This window comes from Callospermophilus lateralis, chromosome 1, assembly GCF_048772815.1.
Source record: "Callospermophilus lateralis isolate mCalLat2 chromosome 1, mCalLat2.hap1, whole genome shotgun sequence".
NCBI classification, from domain to species: Eukaryota; Metazoa; Chordata; class Mammalia; order Rodentia; family Sciuridae; genus Callospermophilus; species Callospermophilus lateralis.
In genome coordinates, this window is record NC_135305.1 from 175,775,539 (window position 1) to 175,800,253 (window position 24,715).

Genomic DNA, 24,715 nt, shown 5'->3' on the forward strand with positions numbered 1-24,715 from the left:
TAAAATCACGCAAACGACTGATTCATTCAAAATGAACTGTACAAGTAGTTTACTTGTATAGTTGGAGCTTTCGGGAGAGCAGACCAATGACAGAAACAACCCATCTGCATGCAAGCTGTGACTCTACCATTCACCTGGACACCTCTTTGAGAACAGGGACAGCTCTGGGTTTGACTGACAGCTCCCTGACCCACAAGCTAAGGGATCTTGGCCCAGTGGTCTATAATTTCAGTTTACTTATCTGTTAAATGGATAAAATATCCATAACTCTGGGCTGTTGTAGGGCAATGCTTAACCTTTAGTTAAAGAGTGCTATAATAGCTGATGTGTGTGGACTATGTAAAGGTGGTTTAAAGATTTTTTTATTTTCTGTTTTAAATCACAAAAAAAAGTCTTTTAGAAAACAAGCAAACAAACTTACTTTTCATGCCAGAATAAATTACAAATGAATTAAGATTTAACTCTAAAATATGAACTATAAGATTAGTGGGTGTTCTAGTCAGTTTGTTCACTGCTATAAATTACAAATGAATTAAGATTTAACTCTAAAATATGAACTATAAGATTAGTGGGTGTTCTAGTCAGTTTGTTCACTGCTATGACTAAAAGACTTGACCAGAACTATTGTAGAGGAAGAAAGTTTATTTGAGGGCTCATGGTTTCAGAGGTCTCAGACTATAGACAGCTGGTTCTACTCCTCGGGGCTCGAGGTGAGGCAGAATCATGATGGAAGAGTGTGGTGGAGGGAAACAGCTCACTTTGATAATCGGAGAGAAAGACACTCTACTCTTCAAACACAACTATTCAACTGTACAAGAAAATTCTCTCTGAGAAAGAGAGGGGAAATATCATACCTACCTATTTGCTTGCATATAGAAGTATACCTAGGAAATGAAGTAGTGGGCTGATAATAAATCACTGGAGCTGATAGACTGCGGGGAGAAGGGTGAGAGAGATTGTTCATATTTACCCATTTATACTTTTTGAATTTTGAACCAGATACATGCATTAACAATTCTAAACATTTACACGAACATCACACATGTGCATACAAAGTGCTGTGTCTCATCTGAAGCACAAAATAAGATCTTTTTTTTTTTTTTTGTATTTAAAAGTCTTTTAGAGCCAGGCGTGGAGGCTGAGGCAGGAGGATCACAAGTTCAAAGCCAACCTCAGCAACTCAGTGGGGTTCCAAGCAAATTAGAGAGATGCTTTCTCAAAATTAAAAATATAATTTTTATATTTTGAGGGTTGTGGCTCAGTGGTTAAGTGCCCCTGGTTTCAATTCCTGGTACAAAAAAAGAAAGGAAGGAAGGAAGGGAGGGAGGGAGAGAGGGAGGGAGGGAGGAAGAAAAGTTTGTTAGATCCAAAACAACCAGGATTTTTGAGATCTTGGAGAATTTCCAGAATGGTAGAATCACACAATTATAGTGCTATGAAGTTTCATCTTGCCATTTCATTCAATTGAGAAATTCTATTGATCAATTAAATCCAAAGGAGCCAGCCTCAGGTTCCCCAAATTCTGGGATCTAGAGGTTCAAGTGACTCAGCGAGACCTATGATTAGAGATGCCAGTCCGTGTGCGTGGGCAGCCAGCGGGCTCCCTGGAACCAGCTTCCCTCCTCCCCACTTGCTGTGGACCCCTGGATGACAGATCCTGGAGGGTACAAGCAGGGATGCGGGGGTCTCTGAGGGAAGGGGTTCGGTGAGCCACCTGGTTTGAATCACAAGTGCCCGTGGGGCTCAAATGTCACCAGGGAAAAATGAAGGCACAGGAACCCAGAGGATGGAAGCACAGGGTCTCTCCTTCGCCACAGTTGTCAGCGGGTGTTGGAAATAATGCACCCGCCGGGCCGGACACAGCTGGAGGGTTTTTGTCTCTGACTTGTGGCCAGATCTCCCGAGAATCATCCTACAAACTTGGCCTCCCCTGTCAAACCCGGGCAGAAGATTTAATAGTGCCCACTGATTTATGCCGGCCACTGTAATTGAATTGAGAGCCGAGGCACAGCCAGCCGTGGGGATGTTTCTTTATGCTCCCTGAGCTTCTAATGACATTGTCCTTCTTCCTCTCTATTTACCACATGCCATTTGGTCAAATTAGAGCTTGAACTCAAGAAAGCAGATGGCTTCCTTTAGATAAGTTCCAAAATAATTCCCTTGCAGGAGGAAAGGGGGATGGGTTTTGTTTCCTTGAATAGATGTGTGCACAGTCGTCACTTTTGATATATGACTTATATGAAATAATGACAGGAAGGAGGTCGTCCTCCTCCTTTCATCCTTGTGGCTAGGACAGACTCCTCAAGTTGTCTCTATGAGTGAGGAGGAGGGGGAAAGAAAGAGAATGTCCTTCTCATGTCATTCTCGGGGATGGGGTAGCCCTCAAGGTGACCGCAGTCCCCTCCTCCGAGCAGTACTGGTGCCCTAGCTCTGTGCATCTCCAGGGACCCCTAAGTCTTTGCCAACAGAGGCACTGGACTCACCCACTCCCCACCCTAACATTTACAGAGAAATCTTGCAGTTCTAAGTTACCCACTTAAAATTTTTTAATTAAATAAGATAATAAATAATTCTAAATTTTCTTTCTGTACTGGGGATTGAATTCAGGGGCACTTAACCACTGAGCCATATCCCCACCATTTTTTGCATTTAATTTAGAGACAGGGTCTTGCTGAATTGCTTAGGACCTTGCTAAGATGGTGAGGCTGGCTTTGAACTTGCAATCCTCCTGCCTCAGCCCCCAGAGCCACTGGATTAGAAGTATAAGCCACCAAGCCCAGTTGTTATTCTTTTTTATTATAGACACTTTCAAAAAAGTTCAAAATATGAAAAGAATAGTTGAGGGAACATCTGCTACAGGCTGAATTGTATCTGTTCAAAATTCATTTAGCTGGATATGGTGGTGCACCCCTGTAATCCCAGTGGTTTGGGAGGTGAGGCAGGGAGATCACAAGTTTGAGGCTACCCTCAGCAACTTAGTGAGGCCCTCAGCAGCTTATGGAGACCCTATCTCAAATAAAAAATAAAAAGGGCTGGGGATGTGGCTCAGTCAGTGATAGAGCACTAGCCTAGCCTGAGCAACACCCTGGTTTCAATTCCCAGTATTGAAAAAAAAAATCACATGTTGAAACTCTAATAATCCCAATACCCCAGAACGTGAGGTAGGGAGGCTCTTTAAAGAGTTGATTAAGTGAGGCCCTGAGGATGGGCCCTAATTCCGTCTGATTGGTATCCTTATAGAAGAAGAGATGTGGATACCCCAAAACAGCAGGAAAGCATACAGAGTCAAGAACAAAGCCATCCAGGAGCCAAGGACAGAGGCCTCAGAAGAAACTACACCTACTGACGCCTTGATTTTGAACTTAACAGTTTCCAGAGCTATGAGAAGTAAATGTTTAAGTCACCTAAGCTGTGATATTTTATTATAGCAGCATTAGCAAACTAATACATTCCCCACATAGATTCTGCAATGGTCAGTGTTTTGCTCTGTTTATGCTGTTATATATCTATTGATCCATCTTAGTTTTTGATGGATTTCAAAGTGACTTGAATTCTTTGCCCACTTCTAGAGTAAGATAGAGAAGGCCAATGTATATTTGATTGGGAGTCAGCAGTACACTTGATTGGACCCTCCTTATGACAGAGATACAGAGGCCACCAAGATTGTCAACTCATAGGAGTTTACCGACCAGGAAACAGAATTCATAGATGAATAATCGTAAGGTCCGATTAGAAAAACATGACTGTGGGTCTTGGTAAAAGCTCCACCCCAGCTGGGTGAGGCAATGACTCTGCTTCCTCTAGATGCCATTTTCCTGATGTTTCCTGCTCATTCTTTCTAGGAGGTGGTAGGTAGAAGGAGTTATTACTTTGTGCTGCTAACTGCATTCAATCTGGATTGAACCCCGACCTACTACCTACAGGGTCATACATACTGGGTGGGTTTGATCATAGCTGCATCCCATGATCTCCCATGGCCTTATCTAAAAATGAGGATGATGATGATGATGATGATGATGATGATGATGATGATAAGCCTTATGAGGTTGTGTGGGGAACAAAGAAGGAATGGTTAGGAAGCATCATAGCATGTTCTCCATTGCTGGGTGCCTCACGGGTGGGTTGGGGGCAATATCACCTATTGCAGGAAATAAGGATTTTAATGACTTAATCTAATCAAAACATTTATGCTCACCTACCAGTCCAGGGGCATTGGGGAACTCAGGGTCTTTCCCTCTCATGGCTCCACCATCCCTGAAGGATTGAGTCCTCTGCACTCAGGCAGAACTGTTGGCAAGAATAGTCACATGCCTCTGGGTCTTCCCCCCACAGGGGACCGAGAAACAGCCACTTCTCAGGGATTCCTCCAGCCTGTGGAAGGTGGTGCACACCTTTTTGGGGAACTGTCAGTCATCTCTGCACATTCACAACTCTGAGGATGTCTTGGGATGTTAAGTCAGAAGCTGGGAGTTAGGAGTGGAGGTAGCTGCTGTCCAGGGAAGGGCCGGACCAGAGGGAAACTGACTCCAGATAACATGAGAATAACGGGAAGAGTGCAATTAGCCAGGGACCAGTGAGCTGCCCCAGGAGCTGGGTAAGCTGGCTCCAGGAGGGGCACCTCCTCACTGGTCTGTGTGCAGGGCTCCTTCTGAACTCTGCCCCCATGTCTGCACTAGCTGTGTGGTTCAGACAAGTGACCTGATTTCTTTGAGAGTCATTTTCTTCTCCATAAAATAGAGATAAAGTGGTCCTGAGAACAAAAAGCAAGAATGTATGGAAAATGCTAAGCCCAGTGTCATGTTGTTTCATGATAAGGATTTTGCAGAGTAAGGGTCAGCAAGCGAGCATGCAGCGCAGGAGTTACAGGAAGGGCAATGTATCATGGCCTTCTTCTCAGAATCCTTCCTGAGGCTCCATTCCAGGAAACTCAGACCAATCAGCACAAGTGAGCAGATGAGATGAGAACTCTTTTCCTTCCAAGGGTCAGGCCATGAGCTTCTTCATCTCTATATTCTGGTGGCTTATGGAAGGCTTGGCACACAGTAAGCCTTTAATAAATGTTTGTGTGCTTAAGTAGAACCTGCTATGGGTCCCTCCCGAGGAACAAAAGCATTGAATGTGGAGGTAATGTTGAAGATCATTCTGGCACGTGTTAAAATGGTAAGGATAAAATTCAAGGTGTCTGCCACAGGTTCGAAGACTAGGACAAGGTCAGCTCCTGGTACAAGGACAAGTAAAGATTTATAGCTAAGGAACAGGTTAGGTGAGCAGGTGGAAAATTACCAACAGTAGACATCAAGTATAGGGGGATTCTGTCTAAACCAACTTAATTGGATTCTTATCGAAGTCAGGACAGGGTGGTAAGATATCAAGGGTGAGGAAGGAGCCGGGTGCAGGGGCACATGCCTGTAATCTCAGCAGCTCAGGAGGCTGAGGCGGAAGGATCATGAGTTCAAAGCCAGCCTCAGCAACTTAGTGAGGCCTTAAGTAACTCAGGGAGACCCTGTCTCTAAATAAAAATACAAAAGATGGCTGGGGATATGGATCAGTGGTTAAACACCCCTGGGTTCAGAATTTGATTAGATGTCAAGGATGGGGGATTCTCTGTAAGCTGACTTTTCGGGATTCTTGCTATAATTGGATACTTCCCGGGAGGACACAGAAGTCCAAGTTCAAGGGCTAGTCGAGCAGAGGGTAGAGGAGCCCAGCTAAAGTCTGGCCAAGGGGACTCTTTCATAGCTATCAGGGAGAAGTCAGGTCCTCAAACCTACTCCTGGGACTACCAAAGTTTTGGGATGGGACAACAGATTTGAGACCCCAGGCTCTGCCCCCAAATAAGCAGACATCTTTGCCTCTGGACCTCTGGGAAGGGTGCCTGTGTTATCTAGGCCCCCCAAAATCTCTCTGTGGGGTAGTGATGGGACACCAGGCAGGAGGAAGATGCAGAGCAGAATCCACATTGGCCCCAATCTGCAGCCAGCTGGAGTGGAGGTAGCTGCTGGCCTGGGAAGGGCGAATGGCAGCAGCAGGGGCAAATTTTCTGGAGCAGTGCCCAGGGAGGCAGTATTCCAGAAGTGGTATTCTGGCCTGGTTGATAAATCCCAGACCTGCAATTAAGACAAAATACTGTGAATATGACACCTGCTGACAGCTGCAGGAAGGCCCCAGAAACTTTGATTATGAATTAGATTTTGCAGGCAGCTCTGCCGTGGCAAGCTGGTGCCTGGGCCAAGGCACCTGAGGGAACTGGAGGCCAAAGATTGCTCAGCAGGGCGAAGAGCAGAGATCCTCCATTGCATCGAGGACCCTTAGGCAGGGCCATTATGTTTCAGGAATGGCAGCAAAGCTGGAAAGGGCACAGAGCTCATCTGGTGCACGCTGCTCCCCGTTGACATCTGGAAAATTTGAGGCCCAAAGGGAATGCAAGTTACTGCCAAGGCTGGAGAACAGGATTCCTGACTCCAAGGTTGAGAGGCAGCTGAAAGGTCTAGTATACACACAGGCATCTGATCTAAGGAAATTCAACTGTTAGTGCTGGAAGACAGAGAACATAGAGAACAAGAGTTAGACAGCAAAAAAGAAAAGAAAAAAAAAAAAAGCAGCCACAGTGGAGAGGAGGAGAGGAGAGGGATACAGAAAGAGACACCCATGAGCTTGAGTCATTAGGTTCAAACTAGAGGTTCAGCCAGGTGCGGTGACACAGCCCTGTAATCCTAGCAACTTGGGAGGCTGAGGCAGGAGGATCGTGAGTTCAAAGCCAGCCTCACCAACTTAGCGAGGCCCTAAGCACTCAGTGAGATTCTATCTCTAAATAAAATATAAAAGAGGGCTGGGGGGCTGGGGATGTGGCTCAAGCGGTAGCGTGCTCGCCTGGCATGCGTGTGGCCTGGGTCCGATCCTCAGCACCACATACAAACAAAGATATTTTTAGAAAACTAAAAAATAAATAAATATTAAAAATTCTCTCTCTTTAAAAAAAAAAAAGAGGGTTGGGGATGGGGCTCGGTGGTCAAGTACTCTTGGGTTTAATCTCTGGTGTGAAAAAAAAAAGAAGAGGTTCAAACACCTGCAGACTTGGACAGGAGCCCAGCCATGAGCTAGTCCAGTCGCCTTTGGTTTTACATCAGTGGCACAGGTACTACTGAGTAGATTGGCTGTGTAAGGTGTCACATAGAACGAATGCTTTTGATGTGGAAAGTGCAAAACTTCCAACTCCAAAGGCTTGACGTGAAGTTTGAAATATGACCAGTAGGGATGAGACCCAGAGCAGGGGACACTGGGAAAATGTAATGCAGATATTTCTGCAGGTGTCTTGGCTCAGGACTGAGCACTCCTTGTCCTCATGTGCTTCCTCTGGTGTCTTAGATCCTGTTTCTGAGAAGAACATAGGCAAATTCCCCAGAGAAGGAACAGAGCCTGCCTTCTTCCCCCTCCATCTTTGTATCTATAAATCTTTCCTTACAAGGCTCACTCAGCTCATATGCCACCTCCTCCAGGAAGCCTTCTCTGATTTTTTTCACTCATATCCCCTCACCCTCAAACTGGTACTCATTTCTTCCTCCTGTAAATCCCTCCAGACATCCCCACTCCTGTTAACCACTTCTCTTTTTTCACTCCATACAAATAGAATGAAAAATATTGTGGGCAAACTGTAGCCTACTGGCTAAATCCAGCCTGCCTCCTATTTTTATAAGTAAAGTTTTATTGGAACACAGTCACACTCATTCCTTTATATACTATTTATGGCTGCTTTTATGTATAATGGCAACTTAAGTTGCAAAGGAGACCATGAGACCCACAAAGCTTCAAACATTTACTCTCTGTCCCTTTATAACAAAAGTTTGCTGACTCTTGTTATAATGTATGGTCTTTACTCAGTGTGACAGTGCTGCCAGATGCGGTGGCACACTCCTATAATCCCAGCAGCTCAGGAGGCTGAGGCAGGAGAATCATGAGTTCAAAGCCAGCCTCAGCAATTTAGTGAGGTCCTAAGCAACTCAGCAAGACCCTGCTTCTAAATAAAATATAGAACAGGCTGTGGATGTGACTCAGTGGTTAAGTGCCCTGGGTTCAGTCCCTGGTACCAAAACCCAAAACAAACAAAACGTACTTATTGCGAAGTACTAGTAATCTTGTCTTTTATGACCTAGGATATTGTGTGTCTGTGCTCATGCTTTGGGTATGCCTGTAAAGCATCAGGTGGATTTCAGCAAGTAGCTGGCATGCACCATTTTATTATTTTAAGAGCAGATTTCATCTTAAAAGGTTTGGGGCTGGGGGTGTAGCTCAGTGGTAGAACGCTTAGCATGCACAAGGCCCTGGGTTCAATCCCCAGCGCCAAAAACAAATAAATGAAATGAAATGGAAAGGCTTGCCCTCATGCTCTTTGGAGATAGAGAGGCTGAGAGAGAGTGTTTGGTTGTTGTTGTGATAATTAAGTTTGGCTTTGTCGGCAGCACACTGGCACAGACATAGAGAGACCCCTTGGCCACCAAGGTCTTCCCTGAAACAGGAAGGTTAAGCCTCCTCCGACACTGTCCACTGGGGGTTGGCTGTGAGTCTTGCCAGAGGCAGTATCGACGGGGGCTTTTTTGGAGCCAAGTGAAAAGCAGCCTGTTTGACGGATTGCACTTCATTTCCTCTCAGCCGGCGGGGGTGATCAGTGCCCTGGGCTCCCAACCTCACATCCCATCCTCCCCTGGGCGGAGGCCAGTCTGTCTTCCCAGCCTGCCCCAGAGGAGCATTGCTGGGTGACCAGGGCAGGGCTGCCTACCCATCCCTGGCCCCTGGACCCCTGGCATCTGGGGCAGAAGCAACATCAAAGCAGGGATTGGCCAGCTCCCACCCCAAATGCCAAGCAGGCCGGGCTCAGGGAGCACTTGGGGGCGTGACAAATCCCAGCCAGTCTCCAGCTCGCGACCCGGGGCCAGTCTGCCTTGGGCCTTGCCCCACCATGACGCGCCCATCATTCAGCCTGGCTCATCTGCTCACCCTTTCGGGACTGCTGTGCTACTCAGCTTGCTGCCTGGGTGAGTCCTGTGTGCACGCGCCTGCTCCGATGGTTTTGGGGGGTAAAAAAAAACCTGGAGAGCAGACCTATCCTGGGATCTCTGAGAAGACTTCAAAATTTTAAACTTTTCAACCAGTGTTGGGATTGCAGGACGAAGGGGGTTGGCAGAGGAGTGGGTGGGGACCTCAACATACGCGCCCATTTTTTGTGCCCCTCTTGTGACCTTGACTTCAGGGTGGCAGGCTGGTAGCTGCTGTTCCCTTGGCTTTGAGATAAAACTGTGTTCTGCAGCCCAGGGTCCCCTGGCATAAGGTGGCTGGGACGCTCTCCAGGCCAGCTAGTTTAGGTAACATGGCTTAGAAGCAGCAGCCACCAAAACACCAAATCATTTTCTTCGTAGGTTGCGTCCCCACCTGTCCCCTGGGCCCACTCTGGGTGCGAGTCACAAATAGCAAACTTCTACCCTGGTCTTTCAGAGAAGCTCAAATTACTTCTACTTTTAGGAAGAGATTTGCTCTTTAAGGCTTGTGTGGTGCGTGCAGGGGCGGGGAGGGTGGGTGAAGGAAAGTTCTAGGGTTCAGCCTTTTGTGGAATATGTACATCATGGGAAACTTTGGGCAGACTGTAGCCAGTTAGTCTGATAATTTGTTGGTTGCTGAGATGTCCAGACAACTACTGGGGCACCAGGTGATGCTGTGGAGGGTGTCACAGGTGCCCCCCACCATCTCTCATTCATCCCCAGGCCTCCTTCTAACACCAGTCTCGAGAGGCAGGTTAAGGCCCCAAAGCAGGAGGAGGAGAAGGAAGCAAAATGTGCAACAGTCCACCAACTGGACAAGTAGCGGCAGAATCTCAGCATGTGGCTGCACTCACCATGTTTCCCAACCTGCTAATGCAGGATGATTTCTCGTGTCGCTTCTTGCATTTGTTCTTTTTAGATATACATGACAGTAGAGTATATTCTATATACATGGAGTCTAACTTATTCTAGTTAGGATCCCATTCTTGTGGTTGGACATGATGTGGAGTTTCACTAGTCGTGTATTCACATATGAACACAGGAAAGTTACATCCCATTCTTTCCATTGTCTTTCCTATTCCCAATCCCCTCCCCTGCCTTCATTCCCCTTTGACTAATCCCATGAGCTTCTATTCTTCTATTCTTCCCCTTCCCCCTTATTATGTGTTAGCATCCACATATCAGAGAGAACATTCAGTCTTTGTTTTTTGGAGATTGGCTTATTTCACTTAGTATGATAGTCTCCAGTTCCATCCAGTCACCAGCAAAGTCATAAAGTCATTCTTCTTTATGGCTGAGTGATATTCCATTGTGTATCTGTAAAATTTTCTTTATTCATTCATCTATTGAGGGACACCTAGTTTGGTCCCATAGCTTAGCTATTGTGAACTGTGCTGCTATAAACATTGATATGGCTGTGTCACTGTAGTACGCTGATTTTGAGTCCTTTGGGTATGGACTGAGGACTAGGATAACTGAGTCAAACGGTAGTTCCATTCCAAGTTTTCTGAGGAATCTCCATACTGCTTTCCAGAGCGGTTGCACGAATTTGCAGTCCCCACCAGCAATGTTTAAGTGCATCCTTTTCCCCCACATCCTCGCCAATATTTATTGTTACTTGTATTCTTAATAATGGTCCTTGTGACTGGATTGTGTTTGTTTTTAAAAAGGACCTTGGAGATGGGGTGGATCAAATCCCTTGTGGTACAGATCAGGAAACTGAGTCTCAGGTTGAGGATGGGAATTGCACCATATCACACGTCCGCTTGCACCCAGATCACACTCTTTGACACAAGACCCTACATTTCCAAGAGTAAGTTGGTGTCTCTTTCCGACTCTGACAACCCCACTTGTGTTGTTTTGTGGGTTCAAAGCCAGACTCAGCAAAGTAGCAAGGATCTCCCTCAGTTTCTCAAGATGAAACAGAAGATTGAGTACTGAGTCCAAAGGGCAAAACCATCATGAACCATGGGGGAAACCCCCAAACACTTGCCAAAAGCCTGCATTAGACAATTATCCATAATTTGGCAATGCAGTGGCCACGTGTGATATGACTTTGGTGTCTTTAAGTGAGGTCAACAGTCTTGAAATTCTGTGACAGTTGGCTTTTTCAAGACAGCTGGCCGGGAGCTGAGCCTCGTGGGCACCGGTTTTCTGCAGGCCCCTGTACATACACACACAATTGTTTCCATTACAACAGAGGCTTCTGGGGCTTTTCCAGACATGATTCCAACAGAGACAGCAATAGTCCTGAGAGAGACCCACAGGCCACTGGATGACACCAAAATAGACATGTGAAGTCCTGGCTTAGCTGATGGGGAGGGTGGGAAGGGGGAGAGCTGCTCCCACACACGGCCACCTGATGGAAATATTCTGAGCTGGAATGAGCTGTAAATAAACTAGACTGGGCTAAAAACAAACAGCTCCAGGGAGTTGGGGGAGGGGCAGGAATCAATGGCCTTCACCTGCTGGAAATGAAGTGGGTCAAGGGGGAAAGAGGGAGGAGGAATTTGGGGGGGGGGGCGGGGTGGAGTGGGGGTACGGGCAAAGCAGATGCCTTTGCAAGAAAAGCAACTGATAATTTATGGTCCCTGAAGAGGTCTCCAGTTTCCAGGAAGAAATCAGAGAAGCAAAGTGACTGCCTTAAATGATACAAGATGTTTCATCAATGGGAGCCACACAGGGTCCTGGGGGAAGAAAGGAAGGCACTGGAAGCCGTATATGGTCTGGAAAAATAAATGAGTGCAATTTAGCTGTGGGGAACTGCCAGGTTCTCAGGTGATCCTAGCCGGGAGAGATTTATGCTGAAAGCTGAAGCCTTACCCAGCCCTTAGCAATCTGCAGAGACGAAAGAGAGACTGCCGAGAAACTGTAGCTGGGGGTCCTTCGGGAGGTTGGTATACATCTGCCACCTTCTCCGAGTGCCCCAGGTAGGGTGGCAACTGAAGCTGCCCACTCCTAGTTAGTTCACACTTTAGGAAAGGACTGGCATCAATGTCAAGGTCAAGAACAACCTGCTGCTGGTCGCGGTGGCACATGCCCTCATGCCAGTGACTTGGGAGGCTGAGGCAGGAGTTTTGTGGGTTCAAAGCCAGACCTAGCAAAGTAGCAAGGCTCTAAGCAACTCAGTGAGATGCTATCTCTAAATAAAATATTAAAAAGAGCTGGAGATGTGGCTCAGTGGTTAGGTGCCCCTGTGTTCAATCCCCAGGACCAAAAGAAAAAGAACTTAACCTCTCACCACTAGGGAAAAGCAGCCGGTGTCAGGTGGAACAGACCCAATGCTCACAGCTTGCCATATGACCCCTGCAGCATGTGGACAAATTCCCAGAGCACCAACCTCAGGCAGCACCATTCCATGACCTTGAGGGATCCGCATGAAAACAGGAGCATCCAAAAACCATAATCAAACACAGACAAAAGCATGGCTGTCATCCAGCCATGAAAATGAGCGTTTCCCCATCCTTGCGAATATGAGTAATGGCTGCTTTTCACCCGTTGCAGATTTAGTCTCCTCTTCTAGGTGAGAATTCAGGTGCCTGATCAGAGTAGCCCTTGCTTCCTGACAGCATTCAATCCAAAGCAAAGCCAGACTTTTGCTTCTCATGGTCTCTCTCCAAATCACCTAGCAAAACCCCAAATCCTAGAATAAATTCTTTCTAACACTCTCTTATTGGGATGCCTCCAGGTCCTCTGATTGTGTGTACATCCTGTTGCAATGACTCTGACAACCCAACTTGGTTGGACTAGTTATATTCTCAGTGGTCTCTGGAGAACATTGATACGATAGTCTCTAGTGGTAGTTAGGGAGCTCCTTGCCTCCCTCTCAGTCCCTGACCTTCATTTTGACCCATAGGAGTCATGGTATAGAGTTTTTGAGGAAGAATTCAGAAACCAGACCCCCTGGGTTCAAGTCTGGGCTCTGTCATTTACTAGCTATAGGACGGGGCAAATTGCTTAACTCATCGCTTTGGTTAACAGACCTGTAAAATGGGGTTGGAGATAATAATAACAGTTAGTTCTCAGGGTTGTCTTGAGGATTAGGTAAATTTATACATATGAACTATACTGCCTTGTAGTGTTTGTCATTAATATTATTAGTCCAGATGGGCACAGTGATACACGCCTGTAATCCAAGCAGTTTGGGAGGCTGAGACAGGAGGATCATTAGGCGGTTGAGATAGGAGGATCGTGAGTTCAAAGCCAGCCTCAGCAACTTAGAGAAGCTCTAAGCAACCCAGGGAGACCCTATCTAAAAATAAAGTATATTAAAAAGGAGTGGGGATGGGGGTGTGGCTTCATAGTTAGATGCCTCTGGGGTCAATCCCTGGTGTGTGTGTGTGTGTGTATGTGTGTGTGTGTGTGTGTGTGTGTGTGTGTGTGTGTGTGTGTTATTAGTTCAGCAAACATTTGTGGAACACCTATGTCTACAAGGTACACTGTTAGAGACTGGTGATGAAAATTGACTCCTGTCCTCCTGGAAAATACAGTTTAATCAAGAAGATATAATGAAACAGTTTCATCTGTGAGGAAGAACTAACATGACCATAAACCCAGAGAAAAACATAGCAGGGTAGAAGGGCCACTCAACCTTGGCCTGGGAAGTGGGGGAAGAGAAGCTTCCTGGTGATAAGACTAAAAACTGAGTAGGAACTGCCTGTGTAGTGGGACACCTGCAAACGTTCTGCGATGTCAGAGATTCTGTTATGGGGTAAAGGTAAGGGTCCCATTATAAGACTAAAACTGGGAACAAAGTCACGTATGGTGGCACACTCCTGTAATCCCAGCAACTCCAGAGGCTGAGGCGGGAGGATTGCAAGTTTGAGGTCAGCCTGGGCCACTTACTGAGACCCCATCTCAAAATTAAAAATAAAAAGGGCTGGGGGTTTAGCTCAGTGATAGAGCTCCTCTGGTTTCAATTCCTGGTACAAAACAAAAAAACAAAACAAATAAAAACCTCAAAAAAACTGGGAACCAAAAAAATCATTCATTTTGGCAATTATAAATATTGTTTCTATTTATTTGTGTTTTGGTGAAAATACCCCCACCTTTCAGTTGGTAAATAACTAGGAGTGAAATTGTGGGGCTATAGCGTATGTGTATGCGCTATTTAATAGAAAATACCAAGCAATTTTCTGAAGAGGTTGTACCAACTTACACTCCCACCAGCCAATGGATGACAGTTCTGGCTGTTTTACATCCTTATTTGTGGCATCTCTTCTTCCAGATAAGAATATGGCACATGGCTGTAATCTGAGTATCTCAGGAGAGTGAAGCAGGAGGATGGCAAGTTCAAAGCCAGCCTCAGCAACTTAGCAAGGGCCTGAGAAACTTAGTGAAACCCTGTCTCAAAATAAAAGGGGCTAGGGATGTGGCTCGGTGGTTAAGTACCCCTGGGTTCAATATCCTGGTTCAAAAAAAAAAAAAAAAAGAATTAAGGTGCCCAGTCAGAGTAGCCCTTGCTTTCTAACATTTTGTCCAATCCAGAGCAAAGCCAGACAGCCAGACTTTGCTTCCTGATAGTTTCTCCCATTTTCATTTAGCTATTCTGGTGGGTGCTAGCGGTATCACCCCAGTGAACATCACCATTGCCCACCATTGCCCACTCATCAATAGATGAATTGATTGTGGTCGAACCACATGGAACTTTATTCAGCAGTAACAACTGTGAAAATCAGTCTGGATGGCTCTTGGGTTGAGCAAGAGAAGACAAACGGAAGAATTCATAATGTATGGTTCCATTTATATAGAATGTCTAAATGGGCAAGATGACTCCCTGGTGTTAGAATTCAGGATGGGGGTGGGTGAGGAACACAGATTGGAATGTGAGGGGCTTCTGGTCCTGGAGAGTTCTATTTCTTGATCTGGGTGCTGGTTTCTAGAGTCAGTTCACTTCACAGAAATCTACTGGGCTGTAACTTGTGATCTGCATTCTTTTCGTAAAGCATGCTTCAACATTGAATGTGTGCTGAGATGGAACATTGGCAAGATCCCACCTGAAAATCAATCTCAACAGGTCCTCATGCTTGGGATCAGGACACCCAAGTATTGAGACACTATACTATGACTCTTTATGAAATGGGTGATCCTTGTATATAGGTGGAGTCTGAATTTTATTTTATTTTTATTAGATCTTTATAGTTATATATAGAAATTGAGTTCATCCTGGAGTCTGTATTTTAATCATGGGTCCGAGTACCTTAAAATCAATTAACCCTACCTCCAGCCCTTGCTGCCTTCCTGTCTGAACGATTTCCTCCTTAGTATCAAAGTTTTTAACAAACACTTCCTTCTCCCCAATTACTGGGGACCCAACTCCCCAACTACCATCCGAACTTGGCATTCCTTGCCACATCTACAAAATCTACAAGTTAATCTCAGTAGAAGGAGAAACTGTCCTCCACTGGCTGGTGGGAGTGTGAGTTAGTATAATCTCTTTGGAAAATCGCTTGTTATTTTCTATTAAAAGCCGAACGTAGACGTGAACTATAGCCCAGCAATTTCGCTCCTAGGTATTTACCAACCTGTGAAGAAGGATCTTACAATGGTCACCATTTTAATTCAGCAAAAGCAATACAAGGGCTTGTCAAGTAGCAGACAGGAGTTCTGCTCCCATCTCTAACAGGTTAGAAATTAGATTTGGAAGTCTGGGGTGGCCGCGTGGGTCTCCCTTGGGTGTGCTGGGCATGGCAGAGAGCCTAGCTCTGAACTCACGCTAACGGGCAGCAGTTTTCTCCACACAGCCCTTCCTGGCCTGGATCAGAAGAAGCGTGGCAGCCACAAAGCATGCTGCCTCCTGACACCCCCTCCGCCCCCACTGTTCCCACCACCCTTCTTCAGAGGGGGCCGAAGTCCGGTGAGTACATGGGGCTTGAGAGAGTGAAGAATTCCAGCCGTCTGGATGTCCACTCTGCACCCCACCCACTTAACAGGGGCTGCCTGCAGACTCTGTCTATAGAGTCAACCCTTTATTCTCACTCTGAGTTTGAACCCTAGAATGGACACTTTGCAGTTTCTGGGATGTATTTGTCCTCCTGCTGTCTTAAATCAGTAATGTTGAAGAGGGTCTTCTCCCATGGGAGATGAATTTGGCAAAATGTCCCAACTTTTTTTTTTTTAAGAATTTCTGGGTTCCCATCAGCTATTCAGATATGGGTTTTCCCTTTTCCTTTTTCTTCTCCCCAAGCATTTACAAAATTCCCTGGGGAGAGAGGGGATGGGGGAATCTGGATAAAATGGGGGGCAGGGTATAGAAGGGGAATAGAAAGAGGTTGTATAACAGGTACCAAAACACACTTCCCGTGTTCTAGAGCACAGTAGGGACAGCCTACCACAATTTATGATATGTTTCAAAATAACTAGAAATGGAGAGCCCCAAAAATTTTCAACATGTAGAAATGATAAAGGTCTGAGGAGACCGCAACGCTAATTACCCTGATTTGATCATTACACATTATAGACATGTATGGAATTATCATAGTGTATCACAAATATGTACAAATATTATGTGCCAATTAAAGAAACGATAAATTCCCTTCCACAGCCCATGACTTATGTAGACCATGTTCATGGAGTGACACAGGAAAGAGCCTTTCGGTAGCCACACTGAGGGATGAGAGGGAACAGATTTGGGGAAGAGAGGAAGGGAGCCGGACTCAGGACTTAGAATTCTGACATCCATCCAGGGCATTCTAGGGACTTGAGACACTCAGATCTTTCTGGAATCTCCTAGACCTGTGCTGTCCAAAATCATAGCCACTAGCGCGCTGGAGCACTTTCAATGTTCACACTGAGATACGCTGTTTATGTTAAACATAAACAGGAGTTTGTGAATGAACTGAGTAAAATATATCATGTGTTGGATGAACTGCTCTGTAAATGCCTGTTGGGTATGTTTAGTCTATAATACAATGAAATTCTGAGGATTCTTGGCTGAAATAAATAAATAAACAGATAAACAGGAGCGTGAAGCCCTCATATGAAAAAAAAAGATTGTAAAATGCCTCATTAGTCACTTTTTATATTGAATATATGCTGAAGTGATAATATTTGGGGTCTGTTGGGTGAAATTAAACATATTATAAAATTAACTTCACTTGTTTTTACCTTTTCAAAAGGTAAAAATGTGGCTACCAGAAAAATTTTAAACTACAATACAGTTCTCATTATGTTTCTTTTGGATATTTCTTTTGCATTATATCTCTTTTAGACACTCCTATCCTAGACATGGGATAAGGTCCCAAAATGAGTTTCCTAACTCCATCCAAAGTGGCCTTGCTAGCTCAGTAACTCATTCATGCCACGTGTGTCTCAAGAGCAGATGAGAGAATCGAAACTGGTGGCCCAAAAGGTCATCTTCTCAGAATACATACTGCTGTGTCAGGGAATCGCCAGTCTTGAACCTGAGCTGTGTCCAGGGAGGTGACCCTTCCTCTGTCCCCCGAGTCCGACTTCTAACACTGTGTTGCTTTGCACTGAAGCTTCTCTCCCCAGACATGAAGAATCTCCTCCTGGAACTCGAGACCACACAGTCCCCATGCATGCAGGGCTCTCTCGGCTCCCCTGGACCCCCCGGCCCCCAGGTTGGTGTTTTAACAGACCCCTCCCTCCTGCCTTCTGTTCCAACCCAGGGGAGCCCCCTGGGTAGAGTTTCATGGTGTCTGCCTCTTTTAATGTTATGTGGAAAATTAGTTTTCTTTCTCTTCTTACTTGCCACTCCAGAGCCACCTGGGTGAATTCTCAGCTCCCAGCTGTGATTTCCTCATCTATGCCAGGGGGATAATAATCACAATAATTGCCCCTGCGAGAGGAAAATAAAAAGAAAGGAAGGAAGGAAAATAAAGAAATAAACAAACCAAAAGATGTTTTTTAGTTGCTTCTGTCCTACTGGATTTTGGGGGATCAAGAGAGATACTGCCTATATGGATGTGGCTATGATTTAGTTAGCATTGGACAAACCCTTGATGATAACGGGTCTCATGTGACTATTGGCCCCATCTGAGGACCCAGAGGTGTCTGCATTTAGTACAGAAAAGTGGGGGTCAGAGGAGCTTCCTTGGGCCCCTGGTATTGCTACCAAGCAGCCCACCTCTCCTTACCAAGGTTGGTGGGGAAAGTGAGGAACAGGCAAACTGCTAGAGAAAGAATTTTCTAGACAAACAAAAGATTACCCTCCAGAAACCCTCTCTCAGATTCCTGCTCCTCTGGCCTGCCCCAGAGAGGGGCCCCATCACAGAGAGGCACCCAGCTCAGCCCCAGTGAGGTTCTCTTGGGTTCTCTACACTCTCTGAGCTGGGAAGCTTCAGAAATTCCTAAGGCTTATATTTTCTTCCCTCTTTGAGATTATTATTTGACTGGTCCAGTGTGTGAACTGGGCTTTGGGATTTTTTTTTTTTTTTTTTAAGATTCCCCAGGGGATTGGAATGTGCTGCTAGATCTGGGAATCACTGGCTGAGGGGGCTAGGCTCTTGGTGGTTTTGACAAGTTTCAGAGAAATCCCGTTTCTCTTTTCTTTTTCTTTCCTTTTCTGTTTTTTTTTTTTTTTTTGGTTGTTTGTTTTGTTTTCTACCAGGGATTGAACCCAGGGGATGCTTAACCATTGAGCCACATCCCAGCCCTTTTTATATTTTATTTAGAGACAGGATCTCATGCCTGGTGAGAAGCCCTATTTCAAACAGTCTTTACTTTGTGCATGTTCACCTGCAGATCCTAGGGATGTTGCGGGAGCCCGAGGGATTTTGATGGGTTTCCTGTAGTCCTGGGGAATTTAAAAAACAGTGACTGAGCATCCCACAGACATGTAAGCAGAAAGCAGTTGCAATTTTGCTGTGGACGTGCGTTGCATTAGGGCAATGGGTTCTAGAGCCCCTGAGGTGGAATCACCTCACTCCTGTGGCTGACCACTGGGACAGAAATGTGAGTTTACTTTCTCACATTCTTCACATTTTAAAAAGAACACCTTTGCCAGGCATGGTGGCACAGACCTGTAATCCTCCTAAACTCAGGAGACTGAGGCAGGAGGATTGTACGTGTGGGGCCAGCCTCAGCAACTTAGTGATGGCCCTTGGCAACTTAGTGAGACCCAGTCTCAAAATAAAAAATAAAAAGAGCTGGAGATGTGGCTCAGTGGTAAAGCACCTCTGAGTTCAATCCCCCATCCAAAAAAAAAAAAAAAAAAAAGAGAGAGTGAAAGAGAATTTTGCTGCTCCAGGGGGGAAGGTTGATCTTGGTACCCATAGGTCGACCATGGGGTGTTCTAAATCAGCTGCTGCTGGGCACAAAATTGACTTCCCTCTTGTCAGGGCCCCCAGAAGCTTGATGTGAGTAGCTGAAAAGACATGAGAGATGGTAAAGCGTTGGGTTTTTCAGCTGCCAGGATTTCTGCCAAACTCTTTAGTTGTTCTCAATAAGCTCTCAAGAGTTTTCAGGCAATCAAAAGGCTCCAGGGTAAAAATTACAGTCACTGACTGTGGATGGGTTAGCATTGCTGGAAACACAGTGCCAAGAAAGTTAAGGAGGAGGAGGAATAGAGAGGGGAAGGGGTTGTAGGGCAGAAAAGGGGCCTTGGGCGCCCCACATTCACACAGGGATCAAGGCTGCTTCTGTAGGAGCCCCTCCCTCCCTCTCCCCCTCCCTCCCCAGCAGCTCTGCCTTGGTTGGGTATATTTTTTCTTCATTCTTGTCTTAATTGTATAGGGTCCACCCGGACTTCCTGGCAAGACAGGACCAAAGGGAGAAAAGGTATGAGCCACTCTTTTCTTCAACCCACCTCTCCTTGGTAATTCCAGCTTTGATTTCTGTGGGGTGCCACTGAGATTTTACCAGTTGAGACCATTCTGCCTAGAGTGTGTGAGGACGGGCCCTGATAATGGACCCAGGGCACACTAGTGTATTCTGATTGGGCCCACTAGCCCCACAGGGATAGTGACTGGTCAACAGGCTGAGCCACACTGCCATGACCAGTCATCCGCCCTAGTAGGCCTTCTGCTGCCAGAACCTCTCTCCCAGAGCTGCTTCTGTTTACCTGTCTTCTCCATCCACAGGGGGAGCTTGGCCGACCAGGAAGGAAGGTATGGACCCTGCTGTTTTGTGAGCAGCATCCGGGCAACTGTGCTGCACATGCGTGTGAGTGTGTGTGCACTCCTGGGGCGGGGAAGCAGTGACACATTTCTGTGTGGCCACCAGGACCCAGGTGGACAGTGATGGTGTGGCCATCCTGATGACGACAAGTAGCCTTGCTCATTCTCCTGGTCCTCAGTCAGGAGCTGGAGCCTGCCAAAGCCAGGCATTCAGACTTCTTCCAGGGGTTGACAAGCCTGGCCAAATTGCCCTCAGGCGCAGGCCACCTTATCTATTTGATGAAACTGGAATAAAATGACCGAGCAGATAGAAACAAATGGCTTTTGTTCTTTGGCTCCAGAAAAATGGGAGTTACTTAAGGTCACAACGCCTCTGTGTGAACTCAACGTGGGTTATCAAGACTCTCACGAGTGTCGAGGAGGAGCAAAGCAGCAGATTCTTTTACTAGCTGTGATCAGTGGATACTGGCACTGAAACCCCGGGTCTTGTGAATGAAAGAAGGGTAAAATGTTGGCTCTAAATAGAGATGACTCCATTCCTGGTGAAGTGTTTTATTCAAATGGTTTTGCTGTCAACAGAAGCCTTAAACAGATGTTTGCAAAGTACAGATGACAATGCCAGCCACAGCATAGTGGGCTGAACAGGGTTCTGGAGTGGTCCCCTGCTAAGAGAGAACATGTTGATTGATGATACCTGCCCTGGGTGTGGGAGGCAAGAGTAGGAATCAGTGCACATGCTAGCCTTTGGCTTTTCTGCACCCTTTAGTCTCTAGCTAACTGTGAAATTAGCCAGTGGGTACAGAGGTCCAGATAGACCCCGAGCGCATTCTCCAATTGACTCTTGTAGTCCTTGGTTTAGGTTGGGTTTCCTGGAAGCAGACACATGCACAAGTGAATAAAGTATTAAGGGAGTTCTCACCGGAGGAGGTGTCTGGAGAGAGCGGGAGAAGCTGAGCAAAGATATAGGATAAGGTGAAGTCCAGCCTCAGTAGCCTGATCCCTAGGGAAACTTTGGAGCATGGATTGCCTGATAGTTGGTCCTGCCTTGAGGTAAGGGATCTGGACCATTGGCTGCAGAAAGAGCCAATGTAAATGACGGGACAGCTCCAATTGCCCAAGCACAAACTCCACAGTTGCAGGTTGCAGAGATGAATTGTTAGTGAGAAGTGTAGCCACGAGGGATGGGCACCCTGAACAGGTAAAAAGACCTTAAGGCTTGAGTACCAACAGCATCTGCGACTGCTTCCTATGCTAATGCTGTCTCATCCCACAGCCCATCCTTGTGGAAAGAACCCACTGGAATGCAGGGGACATTAGGGTAGTTAGGAGGAGGTGACAGAGATTGGAAAACAAAGACGTTCAGACTTTCTTTCCCACTATCCTCCACTCCTTGGGTAAAATAAAATCCTGTTTGGTGATACTCTGTGACATCAAGGATCTAATCTACACCTAAGTTCCAACATTTTAGGGCCTCCGTCTTTAAAGGGCGAGGCTGAGAATCTGGGGGCCATGTTTGGAAGCCCCATTTTCATTCCTGGATCCCAGATATTCTTGGAAGGAAGGAAACACTTGCCCACTTTTTCTGACTCTTGTTCTTGGTTCTTGAAGGGTAGACCTGGCCCCCCAGGTGTTCCTGGCATGCCTGGACCTGTCGGCTGGCCTGGCCCGGAAGGACCCAGGGTAAGTGTCCTGTGCTGTTGGGGCTCATGTGGTATCCAAACGAGAGGGGGGAGGGAAGATGGCAGCTGCCCTGGCACATGCTCAGTGAATCACGTCCTCAAAATCAAGAAGAGAGCCGGAGGACTGTCCACAGGCCCCCAAACATTTCCTCCTTTCCCTGGCCTGCAGACCTTGCTGCATGCAAAGGCTTTGTTCCTGTGGGAGGAGAAATGGGGGACTCTTCCCTTCTTCTACAGAAGCACGGTTTCTCCTCTGTCTTTAAAATTAGCGTTCTATTCTTTGGTTTCCCTGAGATGATCCAAAAGGGACTTGTGTCTGGGAAGCTCTTGCCTGTGGTGATGATCGGGCAGGAAATGGCAGCTTGGGGAAGGGAGGGTTGAAGGAGGTGTCAATTGGAAGAATGGAAATCTTCCATCAAGGGAGAGATTGAGATTGAAACCCCCTTCCTCAGAAAGGGTAGTGAACACAAATCCCCCTGCTTTGGTTCAGGTTCTTCTCACTGTCAGTCATAAACTACATAGACAGGGTGGGAGGCTCTGACGTAGCAATTTTACCTGTAGGGGTACATAGGTGAATGTCACCTGTTGAGAGCCACAGCTGAAGGGGCCCCAGCAAACTTTCAGACTGCCAGCTGATGATTGGCTCACAGCAGCCCCAGCAACATCTAGCTGATTGGCTCCTCTGCGGTGATGCTCATTGGGCTGTTTCCCTGCCCTTTCAGGCCACGGAGCTGCTCATTGGGGGACTTTTTTGGCTCCGCCCACACGACCCAGCCAATCGGCCTCAAGAGCAGGAGGATTGTGGGAGGTGGAGAGGCTGGTGGTAGAGGGAGTGGCTTGTGGGAAGCCGTTGGTGGCAGTTGGGCTCTGAGGGTTTTTTCCTGAGGAGCTGTTTTGTTTGGCGTGTGTGGTTCTAAAAATAAAGTTAGTTTCTTTTGACAAGTGGCTCCTGAATTGTGTCCAGCCAGACTGTGGCAGTCACCAACTGCTCTGATTCCCTCGCTGACGATACTATAGGAGTAGAAAACTGTTTCCAGTCCTGGTAGGAAAAGTCCTCAGGACATTTCTTTTAAAAATCCACTGTCCAGGGCTGAGCTGCCCAACATGGTGGCCACTAACCACAGGTGGCTATTGAAATGTGACTAGTTCAACCAAAGGACTGAATGTTTCATTTTAATCCATCCAAATCTGAATTTTAAAACCTTGACTCATTTTAATCATTTGAGAACTTTCAGGTATGTTTGGAGCAACTTGAAGGTGTGGCTGCTTTTTCAACTATAAATTTTGTGAAATCTAAACACAGGTCAAGTGTTTGGAATGAGAATTTAGCTCCTGAATTGGGACATTCCTTAAATGCAAAATACACAACAGACTTCAAGTATTAAGTATAAAAAACAGAATGTAAAATACTCATTAATCATTTTATATTTGCTACATGTTGAAATGAGAAATTAAATAAAATATATTGGTAAAATTAATGTCATCTGCTTAGCTTTATTTTTCAGGTGACTTCTAAAAACACTTAAAATTCAGCATGTGGCTTACCTCATATTTATAATGGTTAGTCCTAGTTTAGAGTTTTCTTAGCATGGAAGATGCTGGAAGTTCCAAATGCAGATTGTTCTGAGGGGCAAGAAAGCCCATCCATAATTCTTAAGCCCCTGCCTCCATAGTGTACACCCAGAGGTTGATGTTCACTATACACGACTGAAAACCTAGAGTGAGAGTCTATGAAGATGTCTCAAAGGCCCTCCATATGCAAAGAGCAAGTCATACAAAGATTTTTTTTTGTGTGTGTTAACACTTTGTCTTCTGAATCTCCATGCCCTCATGCTTTCTCCCCTACCCTCTTACAACCTTTTCTAGGAAAAGATCAAGTATCACCATTTACAACAGCTTAGTGAGTATTTAGTTTGGAGATCTGCTCTACCTTGGGCATTTTCATTTTATATTTAATCTCAAACCAGAATGAAAGGTGGAGTATGGAACCTTGGGCCCCTAGGAGGGGGCAAGGGGCCATTTGGGGACCTCAGATTCACAATCCAACCCCAATGTTCCTGGTTCCATCCCAATCCTGCTTATGATTCTCGTAGTTCAGTTTCTCTAAGAAATGTCACTGTGTGTCTCCTTTCCCCTCTTGTAATTCACACAGGGTGAAAAAGGTGACCTGGGCATGATGGGCTTGCCAGGGTCAAGAGGACCAATGGGCTCCAAGGTCAGTGTGTGGTCCAGATGGATCTCCCCAGATCTTCTCACTAAGGCTCTAGAGCAGCTGCTGTCCTCAGAGATGGGAAGGGCAGAGTCACCATCCTGGGCTGCAGAATGTCATAGGTATTAGAGAGTCAGTGCCGGGTGCTAGTCTTTAGAGGCACTTTGGGGACATCATGCCCTGAAATTCAGGGGCATAAGGACACCATTCCTGCTGTTCTCCTGGCCTGTTAAGGTCAAGCCTCTGGACAACAGAACAGATGAAAACCTTTGTGCGATGAGGGAAACCATGTTCTTCTGAGGCTATAAGCACAATCCTCAGGGACATCTGTTGCAACCCCACTAAAACTTGCAATGTGATTTGGAGACCCCTCAACATCACCGTGGGGGACTCTTTCCATTCTCACACCACACTGATTTTAAATGCACTTTCTGCTTTCTTTTAGGGCTACCCGGGATCCAGAGGGGAAAAGGTCAGTACTTGTCTCTGATGGCATCCCAGAGCCTGGTCTGGGTTACAGGCTCCACAGTTGGTGGTGGACAGAGGACGGCCCCAGGCCTCTCATTAGTCACTAACTACAAAAGCCATTCCTAGCTGTTCCTCTGTCCTTTGTCAGTGGACTGAGGAAGAGATGGGGGGGCCTCCTGAGGCAGGATCAGGGGGCGCTCCCAGTGGAGGTACACAGTATGCAGGGGGATGCCGGAGGAAGGTGGCAGGTCT

The 24,715-nt window shown here is 46.3% G+C and overlaps 1 protein-coding gene across 3 annotated transcripts in view; it reads left to right on the forward strand.

Moving 5' to 3' along the window:
• The window catches only part of Colq (collagen like tail subunit of asymmetric acetylcholinesterase), a 58,896-nt gene that overhangs the window by 9,295 nt on the left and 24,886 nt on the right, over positions 1-24,715 (forward strand). The window contains exons 1-8 of one of the 3 annotated variants that reach the window (XM_076868078.1): positions 8,954-9,029; positions 15,773-15,885; positions 17,510-17,611; positions 19,725-19,769; positions 20,072-20,098; positions 21,716-21,787; positions 23,939-24,001; positions 24,441-24,467. In XM_076868078.1, the coding sequence (XP_076724193.1) occupies positions 8,954-9,029; positions 15,773-15,885; positions 17,510-17,611; positions 19,725-19,769; positions 20,072-20,098; positions 21,716-21,787; positions 23,939-24,001; positions 24,441-24,467 (525 nt within the window). Of the gene's footprint in view, positions 1-8,953; positions 9,030-15,772; positions 15,886-17,509; positions 17,612-19,724; positions 19,770-20,071; positions 20,099-21,715; positions 21,788-23,938; positions 24,002-24,440; positions 24,468-24,715 lie in introns of those variants that run through there. The other 2 variants (XM_076868069.1, XM_076868086.1) reach the window with 2 other exon arrangements.